The 12,401-nt window shown below is 43.0% G+C and overlaps 1 protein-coding gene across 1 annotated transcript in view; it reads left to right on the forward strand.

Moving 5' to 3' along the window:
• The first annotated feature begins 11,258 nt into the window (after positions 1 to 11,258).
• Positions 11,259 to 12,401, forward strand: part of EDIL3 (EGF like repeats and discoidin domains 3) — a 329,191-nt gene continuing 328,048 nt past the window's right edge. The window contains exon 1 of the mRNA XM_054397697.1: positions 11,259 to 11,325. Coding sequence (XP_054253672.1) covers positions 11,259 to 11,325 — 67 coding nt within the window. The remainder of the gene's footprint in view (positions 11,326 to 12,401) is intronic.

Here is a 12,401-nt window from a genome sequence, read left to right on the forward strand (position 1 = left end):
CACCCTAATTTACAAGATAATGAAATATTTGACAGCTTATATTTAAAAATACCTTGACAAATAATATGATTCCATACTCTATCTATGCGTATTTTATAATTGAATTTTGTAGTGGTAATTAATCTTCCCTGTTTAGCTGACTAGAACCAAAGGACTTGAAAGAAAACTACCTTTCTGTAAATTCTAATTCTTGAGTACCACATTTAAAAATAAATACAAACAGATTAATCTTTGATCGTACTCTTTGCTTTCACGTTCTTGTCTAAGGAAAGCTCTTCAACAGGAAGCTTTCCCAGAATGACAAAAGTGAAGGATAGAAATTGCCCTTCAAAGTATTCTTTGTAGGAGACAAAACCCTCAATTATAAATATTAACAAAGTTTTTGATGTGACAAAACCACCACTAAAAGTACTGCTTAAGGTATCTAAAAGGAATAAGCAGAGGGACATATATAAAAATGTTGGAGGAAAGAAACGTACGTGTGAAATATTCTAACATTATTAAGTTTTATCCATGGTATTAGAAACACTTAGTCATAATACATTATAAACTCTATTGAGTAACATGGTCAGTAAACCCATCCAGGGATTACATTAATGTCTGTTCTACATGCCTATATTTAAATATATTTTTGCTTTCTGAATGTCTTTTTTATTTTCTATTCACTATTGCTATTGCTATTACTATCACTAGTACTACTATTACTATTAGCACTATTACTGTTATTAAAATTGATTGTTAGTGGGTTAAACCAGCATTGTAGCAAGCTCCTGATGCCAGGAGGCACATCCTGATTTTGAACTCAAAACAGATGATGTTGCTGGTGGGTGCTCTGGAACCTGCACAATCCTAAAGAGGTTCCCCTTAGGGTACAGATATCAGTCTGAGGGCTGAAGGAGCTCCTAACTCAGGTAACTCAAATCATCTTCAAATTATTCCTATTCCAAGATCTGTATCCAATACAATTAATACCACAAATAGAAAAATAATTGACTGCAGAGATCTTATTTTATTGTAACACATTTTAATTTTTTCCTTATTCTTTTACCCATGTACTTTGTTTCTCTCCTGTATTTTGTGTTTTTAGCTGTAATCGTAAATTCAGAACCCCTAGGGAAGCAGTTTTGGCTGCAGCACGTTGACAGGGTTTCTAAGGTAGTGCAACCTCAAACCCCAGCTTTTACAACAACTGTTTGAAAAATATGTTTTGGCTGTCAATAGGGCTAAATCCAAATGAGGCAAAATGAAGATTTCTCAAAATTATCACGAGAAACAGACTACTCATTTGAGAAATGTAGTCCTTGAGCAGAAGGAAACAGCCAAGATATTTAATTGATATACCAGAAAGACAGATGAAGCCACTGTCCTGCCAGAATCAGAATCTGGGTAGGAGTCTCAGCATCTTGTGTCAGGGAAGTTTTCTGTCTGCTGTGTCACTAACAATCTAAAAAGAAAAGAGCATCCTGTGTCTTCTTTAGATGAGTATGCCCTTTTCCATCTTGCAGAAAAAGATTCTCCTGGTCATGAAAAATATTACCTTTCAGAAACGCAACTGGAACTAGCATAGGTTTGTTTGTTTGTTTGTTTGTTTTTTGGTTTTGGCTTTGTTTTGTTTTAATCAGTGTTGTAGCTTTGTTTCGGGGTGGTTTTTTTTTTTTTTGTGATAAAAATTAATTTCTAAAAGATATCACTAGGTCTTACCTCAAAAAACAAACAAACAAACAACAAAACACAAGCAAACAAACAAAAATGCATTGGAAACAAGCAAGCAAACAACCCAGAAAACCCCACCCAAAACAACCATAAATCTGTGAATACTTAAACATAATTTTATATGACAGGGAAAAGTTGTCATATGTTGAGACAGGATGGCTTTGTCAGTTCACTGCAGTGGCGTGAAAGTGTTCTTAAAATCTCTCACATTGTCAGATTCCAACCTGAATGATTTACAAAATGTTATGACAGGCTGCTCGCTTATCAGAAGACAAAAGAAAAAATTTTGGTTAGTTGTCTGCTTGTTGAAGACAAAATCAATAATTGAAATCTATTAAGTGTATGAAATGTTGATTTGAAATGCATTGCACCTTGAGAGACCAGGTGTCAGAAGTGTCCTGGCTACAATAATATTCTCTTATTTTGAAATCACAAGATTTTTGGCTCAGTTTGCAGTTAAGTCTCTGAAATACAGATGGCACAACTCCATTAAATACTTTATTGTGATTTAATGGTTCCTCCCCTGGGTTCCAAAATTCAGTGTGAATGAGCTGTTAAAACTAACTGTGCAATACAAATGCTGAAAGTTAAAACAAAATAATTTAAGAAAATATGTCCCATATCTTTTTCCTCTATCAGAATAAAAAAATCAACAAAACCCCCCAAAAACAAACAAACAAAAACCACACACATAGAAAAAGAAAAGGAATAAGCTCACTCTTATTGGAATGATCTGCAGCACTGCATGTAGGAAAAAGCAGCATCACAGTTTAAATGGTTAAAGCATACTCTTGCTAAGATGAAAATATCTTTGGTAGGTATGTGAAATAAACTCTTTCACCAAGATAATTTCTGGTGTTGTCCTTGGAATTCTTATATAAATAACAGTAGGATGCAGACCTTGGTGTAACACATTTAACTTTGCAAAACTGAAACTTCAGCATTTCTGTAGCACCAAAGCAAAAAAAACCTCAAAAAACATCAAACAGACAAAAACCCAAAACAACACCTTGATCATTACAGATTTAAGGTCATAACGTCAGACTTGCCTTTAAAAATGGTATTTGGAACATTACCAGCTTTCTTCTACCATTGTACTTTGTATAAACTTGGCTATCAAGTGACAGCAACTTCAGAAAACACACATTTCAAAGACCGCAACATTTATTCATGGAGTCACAGGTTCACAGATTGCATTAGGTCAGAATGGACCTTCAAAGGTCATGCTATCCAGCCCCCCTGCAGTGAACAGGAACATATTGCATGAGAATGAATCAAGCCAGCTTTTGCAAACCTGGCTTATTGGACTGCACTTCATAGATGTCCCTGAAATGATTCAGGGAGCTAATAGGTCCTAATATTGAGGGATGAAAAGAAAAGTGAACTATGCTAGAAATGTCAAAGAAATGATCTTCCCTTTTCTCTAAATAGCTGTTTAGGTCTAAATGTTTGATAGGAACTATATACTCTCCTTAAAGATCATGATTTAGCTTTGCCATAAAAGGGACTATAAACAAGCAGGGAAGAACAATCTTTACTAGTGCAAGGCAGCCAGTGTGCCCATGGAGAAAACAGGAATCAATCACCAATGGAGAAAAAGGCAAGCTAAGAGTACAGAGGTGTGAGTTACCTTGCTTTCATAAGAAGCTGAGTTCTGTTCAGTCAGATAGGCTCTCTTTCAATGATTTCCTTTAAGTACATGTGCTTGTAGCTGGAAGCAGGATGTAGGCCATGGGGGGCACAGAAACAAATATCCTAGATGCCTGTAATACTACTCTTCACTATCAAGTACAAAGGCATTTTATAAACTGATGCAGGTGGCAAAGCATGGGGTTAAGCACTGTCATGGACACCCTGGGTGCTCACTGTCCTCTCAAGGAGCATAGGTACTCTGTAGTCCTCAAGATGAGGAGCTTGCACTCACTTGATAACAGCAGTAGGGAAGAAGTGAGTCCATTGTTAAGTGGGAGATGTGGTAGCAGATGATGCAGAGATGATGGAATTACTAAATGCCTTCTTTACCTCAGTCTTTACTGCTAAGGTCGCCCCACAGGAATCTCAGACACTGGAGGTAAGACGGCAAAAGGGGAGGGAGGAAGACTCCCCACTGGTGAGTGTGGACTGGGTTAGAGATTCCTTGGATGTAATGAAAATGCACCAATCCTTGAGTCCTGATGGCATGCACCATGAGTGCTGAGGGACCTGGCTGATGTTGTTGCTGTACTCCCCATTTTGAAAGATCATGGGGAACAGAGGAGGTTCCTGAGGACTGGAAGATGGCCAGTGTCACTCCAGTCTTCAAAAAGGGCAAGAAGGAAGACTTGGACAGCTACAGACAAGTCGGCCTCACCTCCATCCATGAAAAACTAATGGAGCAGCTTCATTCGGAGGCCATCTCTAACCACATAAAAGAAAACAGAGTTATCAAGAGCAGCCAGCATGGATTCACTAAAGGGAAATCTTGCTTGACCAAACTGATAGTCTTCCACGAAGGCATGACCAAATGGATAGATGGAGGGAGAGCAGGGGATATTACTTATCTTGACTTCAGCAAGGTTTTTGATGCTATCTCCATAACATCCTCTTAGGTAAACTCGAGAAAAGTGAGATAGACGATTGGACCATGAAGTGGGTTGGAAACTGGCTCAACAACAGAGTTCAGAGAGTTCTGATCAGCGGTGTTGAGTCCAGTTGGAAGCCTGTGGCCAGTGGTGCTACCCAGGGATCAGTAGTGGGTTCAGTTTTTGCAATATCTTCATCCATGACCTGGATAAGCAAATTCACTGATGATACAAAACTATGGGAAGCGGCTGACAGTTCATCAGGCTGTGCTGCCATCCAAGGAAATAGGCTGGAGAGCTTGTCAAAGGGGAACCTCACAAAGTTCAATAAGGACAAATGCAGAGTCCTACCTCTGGGGAGGAATAACTCTAGGCACCAGTTAGGGCTTGTCCTGATGGAGAGCAGCTCCATGGAGAAAGACCTTGGAGTCCAAGTGGACAACAAGTTCTCCATGGGACAGCAATGTGCCCTTGTGGCCAATAGGGCCAATGGCATCCTGGAGTGCATTAAGAAAAACATGTCCAGCAGGCTTAGGGAGGTTCTTCTCCCCCTCTACTCTGCATTAGTAGGAGACTACACCTGGAATACTGTGGCCAGTTTTGAGCTCCCCAATTCAAGAGACAGGGATTTGCTGGAGAGAGACCAACAGAGAACTATGAGGATGACTATCGGAGTGGAAGAAAGACTGAGAGACCTGGGGCTGTTTAGTCTTGAGAAGAGAATGCTGAGAGGGTATCTTACCAATGTCTATATATATCTGAGGGGTGGGTGTCAAGATGAAGGTGCTAGTCTCTTTTTGATGGCACCCAGTGATAGGACAAGGAACAATGGGCACAAGCTAGAACACTGGAGGTTCCACCTCAACACAAGGAGACACTTCTTTACTGTGAGGGCAATGGAGCACTGGAACAGACTGCCCAGAGATGTGTAGTCTCCTTCTCTGGAGACTTTCAAAACTCACCTGGATCTGTTCCTCTGTGGCCTGCTCTAGGTAATCCTGCTTTGGCAGAGGGGTTGGACTCAATCATCTTGGGAGGTCCCTTCTAACACCTAACATTCTCTGATTCTGTGATTATCAACTGCTGTTGCAGAATTTTGAGCAGAAGCCAGTTTGCACTCACATCAGAAGACTCACTATGTGCAACCTTCTGTGAGTGACTATTGGAGAGCATCTTTTCCTTGCCTCTTAAACATCAACATTGCAAACTTCCTGTGTAGAATGTAAGGTGTGGCATTGGTGACAAACTTTTAGAGGCAGTGAACAGACATGTATTAGCACTCATCTCCTACGTGTCTTACCGCTGCCAAAAGAGCCGGCATTCACAGTTCCCATAAACCTAAATTCCTAACTTTCTTCTTTTAACAAGTAGGCAGGGAATAATTTCAGATGAAATCAATTAGCATTTAGTTCCACAGTTTCAGCAGTGAGCAGAAAGATATGTGGAGCAAAATGTTGGAATACCTCATTTCAGGCATTGCTCTTACACCTTAGCCTGTACACTCTTCTCCTCCTTTACGTTCTTGTGCGTGTTACACATTCATAGTATGGGTAACAAAGCATTCATTTCAAAACATACTTAGAGATTTAGCCCATACATGGGCTTCTTAAGTATCTGTCTTCTATATATAGTTAAGGCTTATTTCAAGATAGAAGGAAGGAAATCAAAACCAATTATGGCACTGATTTTGTTGTTTCACTCCTATAAGTAGACAAAAAGGACAAAACTATACTCCAGAAGATGGAAAGGCAAAGTACTTCTAAAACAAAAACAAACAAACAAAAAAAACTTTAAGAGTTTCCATGTCTTGCACAGCCATTTCTCCAACCTGTCCCTGTGATGCAGCATTACATGACACTCTTTTTGAACCAGAAAGTTTTGAGGGAAGCAGGATCTTCCATGCTTTGTGCAGCAGGAAAAAACTCACATTGACATAACCATGCTCAAGAAGTGATGGATCAAGTTCTGTTTGGAAGCAGATGAAAGAATGAATTGTTCCCCTTTTTCAGAGGGAGTGTCAACCATAGGAGTAATTCTGGCAGTGATGTGGTGGCAGTGATAGACAGATATAATACCTGTTCTTTTCTCTCTGGCAAGTGTACTCTGATGACTTGCAGAATCAGAGTAGCCGCTTACGGTGAATGGTGTATGACAAATCCCTGATGAGCAAAGTATGTATCATTAGAAAACATGGAAAGTTCTACTGCCTTTGTGCAGCAGTGGCTTTTTATAGCTCTAATTATAACTGAGGTGGCACTATAATCTGTGCCTGTACACCCAGGGTTTTGAGGCTGTCCTGATCTCTGACTTTAAGAAGGCTCAAATCTGGCCAGTGCTTTGATGGGAGTCAGTGATAAAGCTAATCTAAGCAAAGCTGGTATCCAAGATACCCTTAAAGATGTCATAGGGTAACTGACAGGTTACATTTAGGTTTACCAGATTACTTCTAAAATTGGCAAGAGGCTGGTGAATAGTAAGGCTAAACTCTTACTCCTTTACTACTGCAGCACCTTTTGTGCAACAAGTATTAGACCTTGTGTCACTACTGTTAAATATTAATCATTATTCTATTTCTTATGCTAAAATGATGTGTTCATTTTATCCATTAAGATTCATCACTCTTGTTGCTTTAGCAATAGCCTTTTATCTAAAGGGCAGTGTGGCAAGTGATATGGCTGCCTACATGTCTAATGGCTAGAATTTTTTTCTATTTAACATACTACAAAGCTTCAAAGGGTTAATTTTAGCATCTGGGGTAGGACAAGAAATAATGTAGACAAGATGAGGAAAAATAAGGTACTAATGAAAGAAAGATGAAGGTGAAAATGGGGACATTACCAGATGTGGAATAGCTCTTGCCCAGCATCACAGATACTGGCAATATTGTGTTTTCCCTTTGAAAGGCAGCAGTTGCTCTGTCTCCCTGCTCTGTCCCTTCCATTCTGGAAGATCAACAAAGATCACCATCCTAAGAATGGGGTGTTGCAGATTTGGATAGTTTTCACAGTCCTTATGTGGTAATTCTTTTAATCAGAGATTCCTGGTAAACAATGCTGATTATTTAGAAAGAAGCCAGAAAAATTAGATTCCAAAGGCTTCTTGGCCCTGAGTGATTAATAAATAAAACGAATATTTGGATATTAGACTGAAGCTAATTAAAGTTCATAAAAATTATCCTAAAGTCTGGAAACAATGTGGAAAATGTGGTCTTTGTGCCCTCTGTTCATGCAAGGAATGGCAGAAAAAGGAAGATAAGATGAGTAAGGAATAATATCTGGAAGCCCTTGAGGCCACTTCATTACTGAATTCCAGATCATGATGCAGATTGTGAGTTCACATGACAGAAAGGAGAATTTTGCATTACAGATGTGTATCACAATATGAAAGTAATATTGTAATACTCGTATGTTGTATACAAATACTAAAATTCATAACAAACATGAGAATATCAGCTTGTCCTGCAATGGAGTGTGCCATTCCAGTTCAACCTTATCAATATTTCAGCCAAGTGCCTTTGCTGTGGGAAGTCATTTTTGCAGATATGTAAGATAATAATCGAAGGACAACCTTCAAGATGTCTTGGGTCCTGAGCTTTCTGATATGAAAATTATTATATCCGTAAAGTACTTATAAATGCTAGTCAATTTTTCTGACAGTCAAGTAAGGCAGTTTTCTCAAGAAAGGTGTATACAACAAATGGCAAAAAATCCACCATTTCTGAACTTTACAGAACGGTGAAGGACACCAGATCAGCTTCCTCATTGGAAAGATCAGGTCAGGGAATGGTCACTGCAGGTGAAGAGTGCTACGACATGCTGCAACCACAACACTAATGACAAAACTGATGATGTAGCACTGAAGAGCTGCAGGCCCATAGTACAATTACAGAGAGAGTCTTGAGTGAAGCTCATGCTAATCTGTGTAAATGTTTGGTTTATACAGATTAGAAAATCCATATTAAGAAAACCAAGAAGCATACAATACTATATTCGAGTTCGGAGGAAAGAAGAGTCTGTACCCTGGAGCTATCTTCACACAACAGAGGTGGGGCAAGGTATTTTTTGATGTGTGCTAAGAAAAAAAACTGGGCTAGAGGGAAGGTGCTGAATGAAGGGGAACTCCCCCATCATCCCCACACCAGGGTCCTTCCTGAAACAGAGGGAAGCAAGCAGAAGAAACCAGCATGTGAAGAGGATCTTGGCAGAGAGGAGCAGCAAAAAAGCTGCAGGAACAGCCTGACTACTCTAAAGTGGGAAGACAGATTCTGTTGAATAAAACGTATTCAATATCTGAAAACAAAAAGGACATTGCACTGTAGGTAAGAACCAAACATAAAAACCTTTTGTTGTTTCACCCCTTTTGGCTGAATAAACAATGCTTTGCTTTGAAGAAGCTATTTCTGTGTCATTTTAATCAGCTGCTAGTCACAGGCTCACAGTGGAAAAAGGCTTGCTAGTACCAAGCATAGTTAGGCCCTTTAGATTCATCCTGATTGGGGAAATAAAGAGGCTGCATTACTGGATTATTTCCCCAAGAAAAATAAATAAATAAAAAAAGGCAAGCCTGCCACTTGGGGGTGCCGGCATGCTGGGCTGCCACAGCAGCTGAAGTGCAGCTTGCCTTGTAATTATGACAGCTGGATTCTTGGTTGTAAAACAGAGATAAGCAGTAAAATTAGCACAGTTGTGGAGAAAGGATGCATTAATATCAGAAGCTTTGTTAATGCTTCCTAAATTTCCACTATCTCTGTACTGATAATGAAGCAACCCAAGAGGAGAAATAGAAGTCTTTTCTTTCCAGACAGTAGTCCTTCAGGGAGATCTCTGGCACGGAGAGTGACATGTAAAATCTAAGTTGCTATAAAAGTAGTGATGCAGTCGCAGAGCATGTCTGTGCAGCAGAAGGAAGGCATGACTGTAGCCCATGCAAGCGCTGCCAGGTGAATTTCACTAGCACACAAAACAGCAAAAGTTTTGGTGAATGCTACCAGCTACTGCATGTCCAGAGAGATATGCTGGACTGAAGCCCATGCTAACATATCTTCTCTCCAAACGTGAGTTTCATTAGTGTATGGGTTATTTCTTTTTCCTTTATCTGTCCTAACCTGCTGGATAATTTTTCAGTGCCCCACCACTGATGGCTAAGTGCCACCAGAGAGGCTTGCACCTCTGTGATGAGTGAAGTGAATGCTTAGTGTGTGCACCTGTGCTCTGTGTGCAAGAAGAAAATGCTCTGGGATTCAGGGTGTGATGTGCTTTTTATCAAGTATGTGTTATTTCTGGTAATTTCGTAGGCTAACTAATGCAAAAAGACTGATCCTTTTAATTCTTCCCTGACAATGCAAGGTGTTGAAACTGAAATACTTCCAGTGTCAAAGGAAAACATGATTAATTCTAAGCTCAGATGTAAAACTGGAGCTTTAGGAAAGGGCTGTCACCCTGCCACTTGCAGGCATTTATTGGTTGACCAAAGGCTTACAAAATGAAATGCTGGAAACTATTGTGAGATGCTAGGCAAAGTAGCCAATAGGTTAGATGATTTATCCAGTCATTTCCACTCTTAATTTCAGGATGTTGTCACACAACCAGCCCAGACACTCGGATTGTATCTATAGAAATGCTTCTCTCAACAGACTAATGCTGTTAAGTACATTCTTCATACTTAGCAATTTCATTAACATTTAATATAATATTAATATGTGCTCTTTCACTATGAGGGCATAGAGAGGGGATGCAAATTAAAGATATAAAATATCTGAACAGCCTTTTGACTCCCTTTGGGCAATTAGTACTTACTTCACTCTCGTAGCTGTATATATGCAGGTAGAAAAAAAAAAATGTGAGTAGTGGTCTGACATGGGACCTCGGAGTGCTTCCAAAATTTCACCACATCTTGCAGTCTTGCTTTGATTTCCTTTCAGGCAGCATGACATTCTACCTGGAGAGGGAAATGGAAGAATGGACTATTACATTTCATGTAAATTCCTTATCTGGATGTTCAGAGAGGATTTTAATTTGGCAGCTGAAGCAGTGCACAGCAAAGCACAGGGTTTAGACAACACCTACAAGACAAAAGTTTGTGGAGGGTAAAAATTGTGAACTGTGCCCAGTTCCCTAACAGAAGATGACAGCTACCCACAGGGCCAGGAACAGAATTACAGAATGGTAGGACCTCTCGAGATCATCGAGTCCAGCTCCCTGCCAGAGCAGGGTCACTAGAGTAAACCACACAGGAACACGTCCAGGCGGGTTTCGAATGCCTCCAGAGACTCCACAACCTCTAATTTGTCATGCTAATACAACACACTGATTTGCCGCGGATCTCTGGGGGTGCAGCCCAGAGCCCGCTCCCTAGACCGCCGTCCAGACAAACGTGACCTGGGGGCAGAGGTTGCACGGGAGCTGCCTTTGGGGGCAAGGCTGTGTCAAAAGCCTCTCTGCCTCGCCTTGCCGCTGTACTTCATCTCGCACCACCGCTACCCGCCCCGCCGCCGCCGGCCCCCGCATCTCCCTCCGCAGCGGCGGGGGAGGCGCGGCCGGGGGAGGGCGGAGCAGGTGCCCGGGTGTGCCGAACAGCACCGCCCGCCGCCGGCGCCTCCCCCTCGAAAGAGCCGCTTGTGGGGCGCAGAGCGGGAGCGGGTGCAGGGCAGAGCGGCTGCGGTCGCGCAAGAGGAGGAGGAAGAGAAGGAGGAGGAAGAGAAGGAGGAGGAAGAAAAGGAGGAGGCGGCGGCGGGACGGAGGCGGGCGGCCGGGCCATGCTGGAGGCGCGGCGGCACCTGGCGGGCGCACAGAGCCGGCGGGCGGTGGGGCAGCCTCCGAGCCGCTGCTAGGGCGGCGGCAGCGGGAGCCGCACCGAGCCGGAAGAGACCTTCTTCGCTTCGCTTCGCCCCACCTCGCCTCGCCGGGCGAAGGAGCAGCCGCCAGCCGCCCGCCCGCTTTCCTGCTTCCTTCGGTAGAGGCGGCGCGGCCGCGGGAGGAGAGGACCATGAGCCGCCCGGTGCTGGCATGGCTGGTGCTCTGCGGGAGCCTGGCGGCGCCGCGCCTCGCCCGAGGTGAGGGGACGGGGAGCGGGCACCGGGGAGGAGCCGAGGGGACAGGGATTCGGGGCCGCGCCGGAGCTCTCACAAAGTCAGAGACGAAGTGCGCTAGGGAGCAGGCAGGCGCGACCGGCAGCCGGGAGCCTCTGTCTGGGCTTGCCTTCTTTTATTGTTATTAGTAATAAAGAAAAAAAATACTTATCTCTACATTCTAAATAGAAGCCGACGAAAGATCCATCCTGAGGCATGGTCTGTTTTGAAACTACGCTTAATTAGTGGGGGGAAGAAGAGCCGTGAGAGCTTAAATGTAATCCAGATGAGCGGCTGGGAAGATTTAATAATATCCGCAGAGCTGTCCACATCTCTTTCCCCTTCCTCTCTACACCCCTTCCACCCTCCTCCCCCTTCTCCCCCGCCCTCCTTCCCGGTATTCATTTTAATTTGAAAGCTGCTAGCTCTGAACCGGAGATCCAGCAAACCGCGGAACAGTTTGCAAACACGTTCAGGGGCTTTAGCATCATCTCGGCAGCAGTGAACAGCCCTTGTCAGGCGACTCTTTTCCTCTCTCCCTCTAACTAGGGCATCTCCATCTGACACACCAACGGTGCCTTCTCAGTATCTCGTTCCCTTCCTCACACACACACGGAAAAAAAAAAAATCAACAAAGCAAGCAAAATCAACAAAACCCAAAACACCACCACACACAAAGCCCAACCCTATCTCAGAATAAATAACTTTAGAGCTCTTGGAGTTCTCTTTATTAGCATTTAGAAAAATCGTGTAGTTCAGGCTAGATGGGTTTTCCCTCCTTGCACTAAAAAAGTTGTCGGAGCTTGTCTTGCGACTAGATGAACGTCGTGAGATGGTGCTAAAGGAGGAAGACCTGTTCCACGGCAACAGCATTTGCGAAGGCAAAGGGGTCTGGAGTTGCCCGGGGGAGTTCACCTGCCAACCGTCCCGTCCGCTGGCCAATGCCGCCCCGTCACTCCCCGCCGAGGCAGCTGCAGCGCCGTCGGTTAAGGGGCACAGCTCCGGGCGAAGGGGTTGCGGTGTATCCCCTCGCTCCACGGCGCCAAGTGCTTCGTGGGCGG

The sequence above is a fragment of the Indicator indicator genome, chromosome Z (genome assembly GCF_027791375.1).
Source record: "Indicator indicator isolate 239-I01 chromosome Z, UM_Iind_1.1, whole genome shotgun sequence".
Lineage (NCBI taxonomy): Eukaryota > Metazoa > Chordata > Aves > Piciformes > Indicatoridae > Indicator > Indicator indicator.